Source organism: Alexandromys fortis, unplaced genomic scaffold, assembly GCF_014885135.2.
Source record: "Alexandromys fortis isolate MF-2015 unplaced genomic scaffold, M_Fortis_MF-2015_v1.1 scaffold_56, whole genome shotgun sequence".
Classification (NCBI taxonomy): Eukaryota; Metazoa; Chordata; class Mammalia; order Rodentia; family Cricetidae; genus Alexandromys; species Alexandromys fortis.
This window is the reverse complement of record NW_026067935.1, coordinates 1,268,717-1,285,790: the sequence shown is the minus strand read 5'-3', so window position 1 is coordinate 1,285,790 and position 17,074 is coordinate 1,268,717. Positions and strand designations below refer to the sequence as shown.

The 17,074-nt window shown below is 43.3% G+C and overlaps 1 protein-coding gene and 1 non-coding gene across 7 annotated transcripts in view; one reads left to right on the top strand and one right to left on the bottom strand.

The window, feature by feature from the left end:
- Positions 1 to 219: 219 nt before the first annotated feature.
- On the top strand, positions 220 to 326 carry LOC126504374 (U6 spliceosomal RNA). The gene has a single exon (XR_007592572.1). It is a non-coding gene; the product is annotated as a U6 spliceosomal RNA (small nuclear RNA).
- A 1,376-nt stretch (positions 327 to 1,702) lies between these two features.
- The window catches only part of LOC126504324 (zinc finger protein 11), a 40,002-nt gene continuing 24,630 nt past the window's right edge, over positions 1,703 to 17,074 (bottom strand). The window contains exons 1-4 of one of the 6 annotated variants that reach the window (XM_050146609.1): positions 15,903 to 16,454; positions 9,530 to 9,656; positions 8,574 to 8,669; positions 1,703 to 5,745 (exon numbers count right to left, since the gene is read on the bottom strand). In XM_050146609.1, the coding sequence (XP_050002566.1) occupies positions 3,782 to 5,745; positions 8,574 to 8,669; positions 9,530 to 9,656; positions 15,903 to 15,944 (2,229 nt within the window). In that variant the 5' untranslated portion in view covers positions 15,945 to 16,454 and the 3' untranslated portion in view covers positions 1,703 to 3,781. Of the gene's footprint in view, positions 5,746 to 6,917; positions 7,150 to 8,535; positions 8,670 to 9,529; positions 9,657 to 15,902; positions 16,455 to 17,074 lie in introns of those variants that run through there. The other 5 variants (XM_050146611.1, XM_050146612.1, XM_050146610.1 and 2 more) reach the window with 5 other exon arrangements.

The following is a 17,074-nucleotide window of genomic DNA, read 5'->3' as shown; positions in this document are numbered from 1 at the left end:
ATACTCTGATAATCTGTGTGAGGCCACGTTAGAGAGGAATGGCCTAATTCCTTTTGCACAGGAAATTACAAGACAACATGGCGTTGAATCTAAGTGTGGCCATTACTGAACCATATCTGCCTGCATGCCACCATGCTTCCCAGCATGATGACAATGGACTAAATCTCTGAACTGTAAGCCAGCCCCAATTAACTGTTTTCCTTTATAAGAGTTCCTGGGGTGCTCGCTTCGGCAGCACATATACTAAAATTGGAACGATACAGAGAAGATTAGCATGGCCCCTGCACAAGGATGACACGCAAATTCATGAAGCCTTCCATATTTTTGCCAAGTGTGTCCGTGACGGGATCAAGCGGGCTTTCCTTATTGAGGAGCAGAAAAATGTTGTGAAAGTGTTGAAGGCACAAGCGCAGAGTCAGAAAGCGAAATAAACGTGCGGCTTTTTTAATAAAGAAAAGAAAGAGTTCCTGGGGTCATGTGTCTCTTTACAACAATAAAGCCCTAAGATGGGATATTAGGAATATTATAGAGAAATGACCGTCTCTGCCTCAGACAGAGGAAGAGGACCCTTGGGGAGACCACCACTCCAATCTGTGGAGTTTTCTGACCCCCGAAAGCACAGAAAAGCTGCTCCAATTGTAGTCGAAGTGGCGAAGACTCCATCCCAAGCTGGTAGCTGAACTTGGCCATGTCATCCATGTGGTACTGCTTTTAAAGACTGGTGATGCAATATTCTGAAAATATCTCTTACATTCCTAGAGACTGGTACTTTTTCTGGACCTCACAGCCAGAGTTAATAATATACCTTGAAGTCACTTAAGACTGAGAGCCTACAGTGCACTAAAACTGTTTGTTTAACCTGCCTTATAGGGAAAAATTTAACAATCACCCTTACTTGCCTGGGATTTCCTGTGCAATCAACGTTTACAATAGCAGCTAAATGCATAGCTGTAACTGTAAGTTAATGTACTCTGTAGAGCCACTGACACAGATAACGCATGTGTATCATTTGCCGAAATCAGCAAACAGAAGTAGAAAGCAACTTCCTAAAAGCTACCAGAGAGGTGCACACGGGTGGAACTCAACAGGAACTGATGCAGAGGCCACAGAGGATGCCGCTTACTGACTTGTTGTCCATGGCTTGGTGGTCTGCTTTCTCTTTTTCTCTCCTTTACTTTTTATTTGACAGGGCTCTCTGTGTAGCACTGGCTGTCCTGGAACTTACCCTGTAGACCAGGCTGGCCTTGAACTCAGCCTGCTTTCTAATAACACCCAGGACCACCATTCTAGAGGTGGCACTGTCCAGTGTGCTAGCCCCTCCCACATCAGTCACCAATCAAGTAAACATCGTACACAGGCCAGTCTGGTGGGGACATTCTCTGAACTAGGCTCCCTCTTCCCTGGTGATGGTAGCTTGTGTCAAGTTGACAAAGACTAGCCAACACAACTCTATTCTTTCAACTGTTATTAAAGCTTCTCCATAACCTTAGCATACCCTCAGGGAGGACCCCACACACCAGACAGGTGCCACTCCACACCCCCTACAAGAAGACTGCCATCCTGTATCTTCCCCCACTGACAGCTCCGGCTCCGGTCCTCACCTTAGTTACACATCTCACTACCCTCAACATTGTCCATCTCCGCCACTACCACACAGGCCCTGCAGAGGCAAACCACCATGTCCAAATGCTCTCTGCACACACACACACACAATACACACATACACTATTCACACACACATGTATTTATTTATTAAAATACTTCATTTGTATTTTAATAAATAAAGCTTACCTGAAGATCAGAGGGTAAAACAGTCCCACTCATCAGCCTTACAAACCAGGCAATGACACACACCTTTAATCCCAGTAGTCATGATAGTTTGCCATAAAACGCAGGTGGTAGTTGTGCACGCCTTTAATCCCAGCCCTAGAGAGGAATATAAGATGGGAGGAGACAGTTCTCAGACAGTCTCATTCTGAGGATTCCTGGAGGCAGGATTGCCATTCTGGACTGAGGTGGAGGTAAGAGCCAGTGATTGGCTGCTTTGCTTTGCAAAGTCTTTGCAGGTCTTCATGTTGAACCCCAATTTCTCTGAGGTTTTATTATTCACACATTTGGCACCTTCAGGCTTCATGCACACATACATGCACGCATGCACACTTTGATTGTCTCATTCTCCCTATCAGGCAGGATACATTACTCCTCCCAAAAGCACCCTTGGTTTTGTTATAGTCTGCCAGCTTTGTTGTGTGATGTTTTACTAATTTGGTTTTTGGGGGACCCACCATCCAGCTCCCAAATAAACCATACATGGAGGCTTATTCTTACTTATAAATGTCCAACCTTAGTTTGTTTTGTTTCTTGATAGCTTTTCTTAAATTATCCTGACTACCCTTTGCCTGTGGGTTTTTATCTTTCTCTATTTCTGTATACCTTTCTTTACTTCTTCTCTGTGGCTTGCTGTGTAGCTCAGTGGCAGTGTAGCTGGGTGGCTGGCCCCTGATGTCTACTTCTCCTTGTTCTCATTCCCCACTGTCCCTTGGTTCTCCTATTTATTCTCTCTGCCTGCCAGCCCTGCCTATCCTTGCTCCTGCCTCACTATTGGCCATTCAAGACTTTATAACTTCTTTATAATTTCCTTTTATTCTTAATTACTGCCCACAAACATATGGTATTTCTGTAGTGCTACTCCTAAAGCTTATCATTAGATTGTGATTTGTATGTTGCCATCAACACCAATGAATACCAACACTTCTGTGTCCTTTGTACAACTAAGGGGTGATGTGTGAATAAAACCCATATGATAAAAACAATATAAATAACTTACAATTCAGAAAGCTATAACATATCCCACATAATTTCTGGGTAAGTGCAAAAAGAACGGATTAAAGGAGAATCTTCAAATTTATACATAGGTTTGAAGGATAAGGACACTGAGAACAGGGATTACCAGCCTTTCACTATTCCTCAACAAAATACCACTAAGATTTGTTACGTAATACTCCAATAAGGCGGTCTAATCTCGGTGACAAAATAAGATGCCAAGCATACGTATTAGAGATGACAAGACCGATGCGCTCCATGTGTGCACTCGAATAAAGTTTGTACATAATACACAGTTTTTCAAAATCTATTTTATGCTCTCTGGAGAAAAGTTAAAAACTTCTCAGAAAGCAGGCTAAAATGGCCCACGGCCGAGCTTTGCACAGTTTTTAACAGTGAAGTTATTCAGTAGATTTGGATGTATGACAAACTCCATCTTTTCAGAGATGAGGTCAAATAACTGTGACACCTGTGGCGTATTTCTTTCCACCCCATTGGTTAATGATAAGCAGAAGTCCAAAATTTTGCCACATTCCACATACTCTTAAGATTTCTGTCCTGTGCTAACTCTTTACATACATCAAGATTTCTTGAGGTATGGGCTGTCTTCTAAAAATCCATCTGAGGTATTAGAGAAAGTGTTGTTAATATTTTTATTTAGTGAGGGGATTTCCAGGACAGCACTAGACTCCTCTGAGGGCTACACATAGGACAGCGCTCTTTTCAATATGAATTTTCTGCTGAGACTCAAGGCCAGGCCATATTATGGCGTCTGTAAGCTGCTCTCCTCTGTGGACTGTTTAGTACAGAGTAGCTGCTACACACCTGTTACAGGTTTCGGCACACTTCACACTTGGAGTGTCTCCCTCACGTATGAGCCTTTTGGTGTGAGCTAGTGACCCTGCAGTTATTCAAGTCCTGAACTGTATATGTGGGGTGCTTCCCCTTTATGAAACACCTACTGACAAATTCTTACTATTGAGGCTTCGCCAAATTCTATACACTGCTGGGTTTCGCTAACATGAGTTTCCTGGTGCCGTTTCAGGCTGGAAGAAGTAATAAAGGCTTTGCCGCACTCCCTACAGCGATGGGATTTCTCTCGGGTATGGATTCTCTGGTGCCGATTGAGCTGGAAGGAAAAGTAATAGGCTTTGCCACACTCCTTACATCTGTAAACTCTATCTCCGGTATGAATCCTCTGGTGCTTAGTAAGGTATGCAGCACAGTTAAAAGCCTTGCCACACTCCTTACACACATAGGGCTTTTCTACAACATGGACTCCCTGATGCTTATTGAGATATGAGGAACAGTTGAAGGCTTTGCCACACTCTTGACATATGTAGGGTTTCTCTCCCGTATGGATTCTCTGATGTCGGTTAAGCTGTGAAGAAAAGTAGTAGGCTTTGCCACATTCTCTGCATTTATACAGTCTGTCGCCAACATGAATTCTGTGGTGTTTAGAAAGATAGGACGAACAATTAAAGGCTTTGCCACACTCTTTACACACGTAGGGCTTCTCTCCAGTATGAACTCTCTGATGCTTAGTAAGGTATGAAGTACAGTTGAAGGCTTTGCCACATTCTTTACATATGTAGGGTTTCTCTCCACTGTGAATTCTCTGGTGTCGAACAAGCTGCGAAGAACATTTGAAGGATTTACCACACTCTTTGCATCTATAGGGAATCTCTTCGAAATGAATTTTCATATGCTGGATCAAGTATGAGGAACAGTAAAAGGCTTTGCCACACTCTTGACATTTGTAGGATTTCTCTCCTGTGTGGATTATCTGGTGTCGAGTAAGTGTTGAGCTATTATTGAAGGCTTTGCCACATTCCTGACATTTGTAGGGTTTCGCTCCAGTATGAAGTATTTGGTGTCGAGTCAGGTTTGAGTGGTATTTGAAGGTTTTGCCACACTCTTTACATAGATAAGGCTCCTCTCCAGTATGGATTCTCTGGTGTCGAATCAGCTGTGAGGAAAGCCTAAAGGGTTTACCACACTCTTTGCATCTATAGGGCATCTCTTCAAAATGAATTTTCATATGCTGGATCAAAAATGAAGAACAGTAAAAGGCTTTGCCACACTCTTGACATTTGTAGGGTTTCTCTCCTGTGTGGATTATCTGGTGTCGACTGAGAGTTGAGCTATTATTGAAGGCTTTGCCGCATTCCTGACATTTGTAGGGCTTTGCCCCAGTATGAACAATTTGGTGTCGAGTCAGGGTTGACTGATATCTGAAGGCTTTCCCACATTCTTTACATTTATAGGGTTTCTCGCCAGTGTGAATGACCTGGTGTTGGGTAAGAGATGAATGTTTACTAAAGGTCTTGCCACATTCCTTACACTCGTGCGGTTTCTCTCCTTTATGAATTATCTGATGTTGACTAAGGGTGTGCCTTCTCTTGAAGGCTTTGCCACATTCCTGACATCTGTAGGGCTTTGCTTCAGTATGAATGACTTCATGCTGAGTGAGGGTTGAATTATATTTAAAGGATCTGCCACAGTCTTTACATTTGTAGGGTTTCTCTCCAGTGTGACTGATTTGGTGTTGAGAAAGTACGGAATGTGTAGTGAAGGCTTTGCCACAGTCTTCACATTTGTATGGTTTTTCCCTCTTATGAGTCATCTGGTGTTGTGTGAGGTTCCTACTTCTTTTGAAGGCTTTGCCACACTCCTGACATTGGTAGGGCCTTGCAGCAGTATGAATGACATGGTGTTGGGAGAGGATGGAGCGGTATTTAAAGGCTTTGCCACAGTCTTTACATTTGTAGGGCAAATGACAATCAGAAGCAGAATCATCAACGAAAGCTTTGCCATGTTCTTCATGTCTCAATGGCTCCTCTCCACTGTGCGCACACTGACGGATGGTACATTCTGCATGATCAAAGGCTTTTGTGGAGTCATTACAGTCGCACAGATTTTCTGGGGAGAAAAGAAGACATACAATTTTAACTGTGGGGAATGGAGAGGTTCTGTTTGCTGTCCTGCTGTCTGGAGGACATGTCTGCTTGCCATGGTATTGAGGTCAGATTCAGAAACAATTCACCTTAGCATAGTAAATGAGGTGATTTGTTAGTTTGATTTTTTTGCAGGTGTTTCTTCTCATTATACCCTAGGCTCTTCGCAAGAGCAGGACAAAAAAAAAAAAAAAACCATTTCTTCCTAAATATGATAGGGAGAAGATGCAGGAATTTTGACCTTGACAATTTGCATTAAAGAAAGATAGAAATGTAGCAGGCTTTCAAATACCAACCAACCCTTACTTGACTCCAAATTTTTTTTACACCAGAGCAAAACCCTTCAAATATCAAAAATGTGGCAAAGGCTTCAATACCAGTTTGATTCTGAACTGACACCAGAGTTCACCTAGGAGAGAAGCTCCACACGCAACAATGAATGTGAAGGCTAGTAAGCACTTTACAGCCGGAATGCAGCAACTGTGCACAACAAAGAACCCATTGCTGGCTGAGACCAAGAGCCACGGCATCTCATAACAGTGCTAAGAAAACTGTACATTTGAGTAAATGTCCACATCACATCTGGAAAAATAACTTTCCTCTTAAATGAAATTTGGGTAATTCTTAAGACACAACTGTTCCATGCTTTTATTAGGAACCTGAACAATTGAAATGTAGCTGGACCGAACTTTGAACTAAATATTCCTTTAGAAAAGAGATTTTAGAGTCTGGAGAGATGGCTCAGTGGTTAAGAGCACTGATTGCTCTTCCAGAGGACTCAGGTTCAATTCCCAACACCCACATGGCAGCTCACAACTGTCTGAAAATACAGTTCCACAAGATCTGACACCTTCACACCAATGCACATAAAATAAAGTTAAATAAATCATTTTTTAAAATTAAAAAAAAAGATTTTAGGAATGAAGAACATGCTGTAAAGTGGGATTGTCTTTTTGGAAGGGCTCATTACTCTGTCACCAGCAAATATGTTTTCTCTGTACCAAAATACACCCCTTTAATAAATGCAGTAATTGGTTGTTGTTTGGTTGGTTGTGGTTTGTTTTGAGACAAGGTTTCACTGGATAACCCAGGCTATCCTGGCACTTGGTACGGAGCCAATGCTCACCTTGAACTTACCATGATCTTTCTGCTTCATCCTCCAACACGTTGATCTTACAGGTGTGGGCTCCTGCACTCAGTTAACCACCCGTCAATTTCTTTTCTACATCCAAATCCAGACACAGATACTTAAGAATCCAGTACATGTGTAATCAACATAGGAAGACCATTATTGAGGCTGGGAAATGACGTGTTGGAGAGAAAAATGCTTGTGTAATGAAATTCATAGCTTTTGCCAACTTGGAGTCAAGTAAAGGTTGGTTGGTGTTTGAAGGCCTGCTACATTTCTATCTTTCTTTAATTGTCAAGGTCATTATTTCTGCATCTTCTCCCTATCGTATTTTAGAAGAAATGGGTTTTTTGTCCTGCTCTTGTGAAGAGCTTAGGGTATAATGAGAAGAAACACCTGCAAAAAAATCAAAATAACAAATCACCTCAGTTACTACGCTTAGGTGAATTGTTTCTGAATCTGACCTCAATACCATGGCAAGCAGACATGTCCTCCAGACAGCAGGACAGCAAACAGAACCTCTCCATTTCCCCACAGGCTTCTGCTGAAAAGCCTGTTACTTCCTCGTCAGTCCCAGCTCTGCACCTCTGAAAACAGCATTCTACCAACACCCAAAACAAAAGCAGCTTCCCGCATCATCTGCTCTCTTGGGAGAGAAAAGGAGAACAAATGAATATACCTGTGAACTGTCTGACGGTTCCCTGATAGGGAATTCCAGTATCTCCTGCTCCTCAGTGCAGGAGATAACAGGTCTATTTTGGACAGCAGGTCAGAATGGAAACACTGAACCTAAACCTAAATGATCATTACAATATCAATAAGATGGGGCTGGAGAGATGGCTCAGAGATTAAGAGCACTGTCTGCTCTTCCAGAGGTCCTGAGTTCAATTCCCAGCAACCACATGGTTGCTCACAGCCATCTATAATGAGATCTGGTGCCCTCTTCTGGCCTGCAAGCAAACATGGAAGGAATGTTGTATACATAATAAATAAAGAAATTTTAAAAAAATCAACAAGATGGTATTACTTCAGATGGTCCACCATAGAAGAGGGGACTAGAGAATCTTTTTGTAATGAATGCATCTTTTTGTGTACAGGTATGCGTGTGTTGAGGGCGGTGCTTGCAGAGGCCAGAAGGGGGCAATGGAGCCTCCCAACCTGAACATTGGGAACCAAATTGGGGTCCTCCGCAAAAGTATGACTCGCTCTCAATGACAGACTTCCCTCTAGCCCAAGCCTAAGGAGTCCTAAGCAGAAACATGAGTAAGTGTTTCTAACAGACAGAAATAAAACCTACAGAAAACACAAAACGAAAATCTACTTGAATGACTAGTGAATTCTACATAGTTCAATGCCGTACCATCTGGATAGTCCCAGTCCACAGAAATGGCAACAGCTGACAGGTCTTTCCATGGCCATTGTCTGAATTTGTTATTTGTGTACGTAAAGGTTATGCATCTGGGGTGGAGAGGTGACCCGACAGTTTCAAGCATGCATAGCTCTTCCAGAGGACCCAGGTTCAGTTCCCAGTACCCACATGGCAGGCAGCTCACAACAATCTGTAGGTCCAGCTCCAGAGGCTCCTGAAAAGTCATCCCCACTGAAACAGGGCTTCTCAATCCCCACCTGAAAGCGTGACTTCTTCCTGTGTCATTCCTACCGACCTGGGCACATGGTTCCTGGCTCTTGTATCTTCACATTCCAAGGCGCCTGTCTCTGCTCCAGCGATGAGACCAGGTAAGGCTTACACACAGCGAGACCTGTTTATTACAAATTAGAGAACAATGTTCAGTTACGAGTCTCCTAATAAGTAATAACATTTCTCTGACCATACTTTGCTAGGCGAAAAGAAGAAACATAAGAGGAGATTTCAGGAAATGATTCCTGATTATTCCCTGCCATACACATTAGAATATGTCTGCTGGGTGGTGGAGGCTCACACCTCTTATCCCAGCACTTGGGAGGCAAAGACAGGCAAATCTCCGGGTTCAAGGCCAGACTGGTCTATAGAGTGAGTTCCAGGCCAACCAAGGCTACTCAGAGGAAAAAAAAAATATGTGTGAGGGATTTTCAACCTGGAGAAGCTGAACTTCAGTTGCACACGTGACCAGTTCGGAGCAAATGGGTTTGAAGACATAGCCACGATGCTTTGTGCCGGCAACTTTCTGGAGTTACCACTGGTCTAGAGCGCTGGGTTCAACCTTCCTAATGCTGAGACCCTTTAACACAGTTCCTCCGGTTGTGCTGACCCCAACCAGAACATCATTTGTGTTGCTCCTTTGTAACTGTAATTCTGCTGCTGTGACGATTGTGATGTAAACATCTGCTACGCAGGAAATGTGATGTGTGACCCTGTGACCCTGGGGGGGGGGGGTCAAACCCACAGGTTGAGAATCACTGCTCTAGCACGAAGAAGAAACACTTCCTCAAGAAAGGAGATTTCAAAATAAATACAATTAAAATGATCTTCTCCAGACCATCAAACCTCTAAATATTTCTCTTATGTGTAGGAATGCCAACTGCCTTCATACAAAACAGAAGCCCTTGAGACACAGGCTACAGAGAAGGGAAATCAGATGTTGAGAGGGAGCTAAGAATTCTGTAGATGAGAGATCCTCACCCAGGGAGACAAGGTTCCTGTAATTCTCCAACATCACACCCCTATACAAATTCCACCGAGCAGGGTCTAGGCATTCCCGCTCCTCTGGGGAGAAGTCAATGGACACATCCTCGAATGAGAGCAGCTCCTGAAATAAAAGTCAACAGCACAAAGAACTAAACAAAAGAAAACAAAGAACCCAATCAATGGGCTAAGGAACTCAACAGAGAGAACGCTCTCCAAAGAAGACCAACACATGGTCAATGAATGCTTTTAAAATGGTTCCATGTCCTTAGCCATCAAGGATATGCAAGTTTAGTCCTTTGAGACTCCTTCTCACCACAGTCAGAATGGGTATAATCAAGAGAACAAGAGCCAGTGATGACGTGGTGCAAGGAGATCACCTGGTCACTGCTGCTGGGACTGTCAACTGTATAACCACTATGGCAATCAGTGTGGAGGCTTCTCAGACAGCTAAGAATAGACCACCACATGTCCCAGCATAACCATACAGAGACCCTTGCTCATCTCTGACCATGGATGCTCTATCCCAAGAGCCAGGCAATGGATCCGCCTAGATGCCCACCAGCTGAAGAGTATACAATGACAAGGTGATGCGTATACACAGGGGTATTTTACTCAGTTGTAAAGACAATGAAATTCGCAGGGAGATGGATGGAATTGAGAAACATTATACTGAGGCCCAGAAAGACAAACACCACTTGTTTTCTCCAGGATACTACCCTAGCTCTGAATTTTCAGATCTGTCACTTCACTTGGGGTGTTTGTGGAGGTCAGGAAACTAGATAGAGGCCACCAAATTGGATGAGGCCTTAAGAACACATGGGACACGAAAGTAGCAGGGGATACAGGGACAGCACCTCCCCTAGTGGGCTGGGCCTTCCACATCAATCATCAACCAAGAAAATGCCCCAAGCTTGCCTACAGGCCTATCTGATGGGGGCATTTTCTCAACTGGAGTTCCAGCTTCTCAGACAACTCTTGTTTGTGCCAAGTTGACAAAAACAAAACCACCTATCTAACCAGGGCACTGTGTTCTGATTCACAAGTGGTACTGTCAGAGCTGGAGAGGTAGCTCAGCAGTTACTGCTCCCTACAGAGGGTAAAGGCACTTTTGGCCATGATTGACAATTTGGATTCCATCCTCAGGACCCACAAGGCAGGAGAGAACCAACCCCTACAGGTTGTCCTCTGACCTCAAGCATGCTGTAGTACACACACACACATTTCTTCATGTTTAAATACACACACACATGCATGCACACACTCAAACAGACACAAATTAAATGTTATTTTAAAACTTTAAACTTAAGGGGGTAAAAGGATTCTAAAATTTATACAGAAAGGCAAATATCCAGAATAGTCAGCACACCGCTGAAAAGTAAGCTCCCCAGATGGCCACGTGCTAACTTTAGTGGATTCGGCAGGGGAGTGACAGGAGCTCCAGACTGCAGTGAGGAAGGATGAACATACACCCTAGGGCTGCCTCCTCAAGAGCTGTGAACTGAGACAGCTGTGGCCGAGAACAAACTAAGCATCTGGCAGATGCTGCTCACTCTTCAGTATGGCTTCTTGTGAGAAGTTCCCATACCCCACACCACCCCAGAGAAACTCAGAGAAGGCCCGAGATGCCAGCAGAAACCATTTATATCATGTCTTAATAGCTTTAAAAGCCAGCTCTTCTTCCTGCCACCCACAATGACCAGCAGCAACCACACAGCTATTTGACCCACACCTTTGGTGTTTAAGCTCACCTGAAGTTGAGGCTACTACTTACTAAAGCATATCATAGCTGACTCGTTATACCTAATGAGAAAACCTTTACCCTGGGAAAGCACAAAAAGTGAACCAATTAAAGGCCATTTTCAGTACACAGATGTCACCATAAGTCCTTGTTATAGAGCCATTTCCTTCTCAATAAGTAGTGCTGAGTAACCACATAAACAGAATGCACTTAAATGCAAATTCCTAGTTCACACTGAGGTTCCTAGTTCACAGAAACTACAGAACTACGTGACGACCCACAGTATGTACTGTCTAGAGCTAGCAATAGCCTCAAGAACAAAAACTAAGTGCCAAGGATTCATAAGGTAAAACAGGGAACTTAAGGAAGGGAGATGGCTCAGTGGGTAAACACTAACACTCATGGAAAAGCCAAGTTGTCCTAAGGACCCCTGAGATGGTTTGAGAGAAAACAGCCCACAAAGTGAGTGCCACTATTAGGAGGTGTGGTCCTACAGGAGTAGGTGTGGCCTTGCTGGAGGAAGTGGGTCACTGTGGAGGTGGGTTTTGAGGTCTCTTTTGCTCAAGCTTCCCTAAGTGCGACACTGAGAACACTTCCTGTTGCCTGCACAATGTGCAGGAATCTCAGCTCCCTCTCCAGCACTATGTCACACAGTGCTGCCATGTCACACAATGGCGATGGGCTAAACCTCTAAAAATGTATGCCGCCCCAATGAAGTGTTTCCCTTTACAAGAGTTGCCGTGGTCATGGTGTCTCTTCACAACAATAGACCCTAACTAAGACAGCCTGCTTGGAATCACAAGTCTCAGGAGACAGACAGGGATATCTTTGGAGAAAGGCAGCTAGCTTAACTCAACAAACCAGCACACGCTGGGTTCAAGTGAGAGTCACTGTCTTAATGTGTAAGATGGGAAACAATTGAGGAAAAACCTGCCACCAGCATCTGGCCTCTACACACATGCACTCATATGTGCATGCACACCCATGCCCACACACAAATGTGCACCACACACCCGAATATGCATATATAGTGTGTGCACACAAAAATAAATAAAAATCAAAGAAAGAAATGGAGACACCTGAGTGCATCCATTTCAAAGCTGAAAACACAAATAAGAATCACAAAGCAATGGAAAGTAAGAAATCACAATAAAAATAGGCAACTTTACTAACAACTTAACATTATAAACATTAAGATAAAAGAGAGGCAGGGTTACCAGATGCAAAGATAGCAGAAGTCCCCAAAACCTACTCCCCCAACATTCTATGCTTTTATATGAAAAGTGAAAAGATGCTGAAACTCTATCAAAAGATCAGAAGCATAGCCTGTGGCACGTGCCTGTGACCCCAGGAGGGTCAAATAAGAGGACTGTGACACAGGGGCCAGCCTACGCCACATGGCACATTCTGAAACAGGTAGGACAGAAAAATAAAACTCCGCCATGACACATGGAAAATGAACAAGATGTGAGTTAGGTCTGCGCTTCACGGTTGTTTTCACTTCACGGAATGACTTTGGGGCCGGGGATGCAGCACCCGTCTCATAAGCATGATGCCCAAGGTTCAACCCCCATTGCTACCAAAAAAAAATTTTAAGCCCTAACTTTACAAGATGATAGTTTAAGAAGCAATGGGCAATCATAACCACCCTAGTGTTCTCACAACCAAAAAATAGAGGCTTTTTTTGTGTGTGCTTTGCATCTGCAGACTCACACAGTACAAAATGATAAAAAAGTACTGTGGGAAAATCTAGCTTAGCACATACTTGTTATTATTCTCTAACAGTGCAAAAAAATTGAATAGTTATGTAGTATTTATATTATAGCAAGTATTGTGAGAAATCTAAGATAAAGTATACTAGAAGATGTCTGTAAATTACCTGCAAATGCTATCATCATACACAGACTATTGGAATAGCTGCAGACTGTGGGTACCAAAAGGTGAGATGAGTCTCTACCATGTCTACTTCAACTGTCAATTTGCTAACCAATAAAAATTACATTAGTTTAGTGGGTTTCCTGACTGCTCACTGTATATGAGACTTTACTTTTAGAAAATAAACCAGAATACCAGAAACACAGGAAGGACCAAAGACAAACTGTCAACTTAAGGGAGCTTTAACGTATTGTATTAGTTAGGTTTCCCTAGAAGAACAGACCCGATAGAATGAATATGAGAAAGGGGATATATAATCACAGGAGAGCATAGACGACTCCCACAACATGATAGGCTACTGCTATTATCCTTACTGCAGAAGACAATGTGTACTTCAGACACAGGACCCAGAGGATCGGATCTTAAAGACCCCTCCCAGAGGACTACTTTCATGGTACCAGAAGGTGCCATGAAAGTTTCTAAAGAAGAGAAGCAACCAAAAGTGCTACCCAGCTATGACGCCTATGAACAATACCAACAACCAGAATGGCATAACACATATAATAAATAGCTTGGAGGTAACTAACATCTCTCTTAACCGGATTCAATTCTTGCTAACCAAGAAGGAAATCATGCCTGCTACTGGACACCTAGCCAAGTACCCATGGGTCTAAACATTCACCCCTATATTCATAGATAAGTGCAGCCCTCTCCCCTCATCGAAGAAAATTCTTATAGCAGGATACAAGATTAATTTTAAAAAAATCAGTAGCCCTCTCATATACAGATGATAAGCGTGCTGAGAAAGAAATCAGAGAAACATGATCCTTTACAGTAGCCACAAATAACATAAAATATCTTGGGGTAACTCTATTCAAACAAGTGCAGGATCTGAGGGGGCCTGGTTCCCCCTGTGCAGCCCAAGCTGTCCCTGAACTCAATCCCTCATGCAGCATCTCAACTACTAAAAATACAGGCATGTACAACTACACACAAATATGACCAATCATCTCAAAGCGCATGTGGTGATAGAAATGACCAGGGGATCAGTAAGTCGAGGAAGATAAATACTACAAAAAGATGAGATTTGGGATCTTTTAGGTTTTCATTGGAACAGGGCATTCTTAAACTTCATGGAGTTTACTCAATGGTTACTAGTCTCATTCTCGAATGAGAAGATGTTCAGCCTATACAAAAGCACATTTGAAATTTGCTGACATAGTCACAGAACACAATAGAGACCTAGTCTACAAGTGGGCCCAGAGATGGCAGGATATGTTTTTGCAAAGAAGAGAATACTGAAACTCACAATCTGGTGATATATCTATAATGGGTACCTACTGCCTTGATGTCAGACATGAAAAAAAAAAAAAAAACCCCGAGTGACCCTGAGTTTCCATCTTTTATTCAAGGGACTATATATGAACTCCCAAGCTTTGGGAGCAAAGAAGATGAAAATCTCCCTAGACCTCAGGCAGCGGGTAACTAGATGTATAAACACATCCATGGGGTGGTCATAAGTGCAGAAAAGGGGTTTTTAAAAAAAAAAGGTCCTTACAGTCCTAGAAATCATTTATATGCTTCCAGGAGCTGCATAAAAGCATAGGTTCTAATTATTTGCAACAGCAATTTAACACAGCTTTTGGAAGAGCTGTTACAAAAGAGATAACCAGTTGTCTGAAGGCATCAGCAAAAGCAAGGAAATTTCTAAACCAGCCTGGGCTACATGAAGCCCACTAGAAAAAAAAAAAAAGAAGAAGTGGGGAAGAGAGGAACATAAACACAGGGGAAGGGGAGAGGGCAATCCTCTGAAACTATTGGAGATGACAAATTTACTATGGGGATCTTTTTAATAATGTGAAAGCTCTTTTTAAAAAAAGTTAAAATTGACTTACTGTATGATCCAAACAAAAATCACAATACAGAGTAAGAATACCAGGATGAGGACATTGTTATATTACAGTAGTCAGTGTGTGTATGGAAATGCAGTGCCTTCATATAAAAAATACCAGAGGTCCCCCTCATCCCCTTGAGATCCGGCTGCTCCCCTTAAAGGCTGCATGCCCACAGATCCACCCTAGGACAGAATCCGTGGACTCCCCTTTACTATACAATCCCTGAGACAGGGCTGGGAGCACCTAGTACCAGCACTTGCTGTCAGGAAGTATTGGAATCCAGTACCAAAAAAAAAAAAAAAAAAAAAAAATTGGAGAAAATGAAGACACACCTGAAAGTCAGCCAGGGGGAAGCTCAACCCAAAGATAGCATGATAAAGTGTCTGTGCTTAGAGAAGATAAGCGAAGTGTGACATGAAAAGTCTTATCGGGGTCTACTAACTGTCCTGTGCTTTCTGCTCCAGCACAACGTTCACGAACACAAACCAAGTCCTTTCAAATTCGCCACTGGATGTGGCAGGGGGCGGATAAAAAGCACAGAGTCTGTTTGAAATCTACGCGGGGACAGTTTAGTGGGAGACAGGAAGCTGGCGTGGGAAATACTTGGGAATTTACTGTCCTGAATGGATGCGGCTCATAGATTAGGATGCTCAGAAAGGGGCTCAGCCCCGCGCTCCTGTCAGGCAGGACCCGCACACACGGAGTCGGGTTGGCCCCACGATCCTGCCATCCGGCTGCCTGCCCTCGCTGATAGCCGACAAGGCTGCCCCAGAATGAATCGACCCGCGACTCCCGCTGACCCCGAACGGCTGCAGGAGCCGCACAGCCCTGGCTACCAGGAGGCCGGGCCCCGACTTACCATGTCCGGATTCCGGAACCAGTTGTGTCCGCGGTGTCCCATTCCGGCGTGTCCGGGCTCGCGGGTTCCTCAGCGTACCGTTCCGGGGTCTCCGGGTTCCCGTTCTGGAGACCCGGTCCAGCATGTCCGATTCTGCGGGGTTTAGGAGTGATGAGGTCACTGACTGATCAGCAAGAGCGAGGCCCGGAAGTGCAGACTGGAAACGGACTCCACCTTGGCGGATCCCACACAAAGCTAGAGAGGCTGAAGCCCATCTCAGTCTAGTGGCACTGGATGGAGAGCGTTTCTGGGCTCCCCAGAGCCTTACTGACTGTGTTAATACCACTTGTAGGCTGAGTAAGGACAAAACGGCAGGTCTTTGCTGCACAGGTTTTTATTTTAAAGATTTATTTTATTTTTAAATATTTTTAGCAATCCTGAGAATTTTGTACAATGTATTTTGACTAACTTGTGTGTATTTTGCATTCCCTTGTAGTTGATTCAAATCCCTATTAAATATCAGGCATTTGCAGATTGTAATTTTCACTTCTAGCCTTGTGATAAGCAACTGGCATGTTGACATGATGTCCACTTTTTTTTTCCTCGAAAGAATACTCTGATGAATACAGAATCTTTTTAAATACAGAATCTTATACTGACATTCTTTTTCTCTGAATTAAAAGATGTAACTTATTTTTTGTTGTTTGTTTTTCCTTTTTCTTTTCTTTTCTTTCTTTCTTTCTTTTTTTTCTTGTTTGTCTTTCAAGACGGGATTTCTCTGTGTATCCCTGGATGTCCTGGAACTCACTCTGTGGATCAGTCTGGTCTTTGCCTCCTAACAGTGCTGGGATTAGAGGCATACGCCACCACATCCACCTTCATTTTTAAATTTCCACTCTTGATTACACATTGCTCTAACAAGATCATGCTTTTCTATATAGGTATTCATTTTGCGTCTTTCTTAATTTTCAGGTATTCTTTGGATCGTACCAGTTTGACTATGGTGTGTGTTTTAGGGTTAAAGTTGCTGTGATAAACGCCATGTCCAGAGCAACCTGAGGAGGAAAGGGGGAAATTAACTTATGCTTCCACATCCCTGTTCATCACTGAAGGAAGTCAGGACAGGAACTCAAGCAGGGCAGGAACCTGGAGGCAGGAGCTGATGCAGAGGCCGTGGAGGATGCTGATTACTG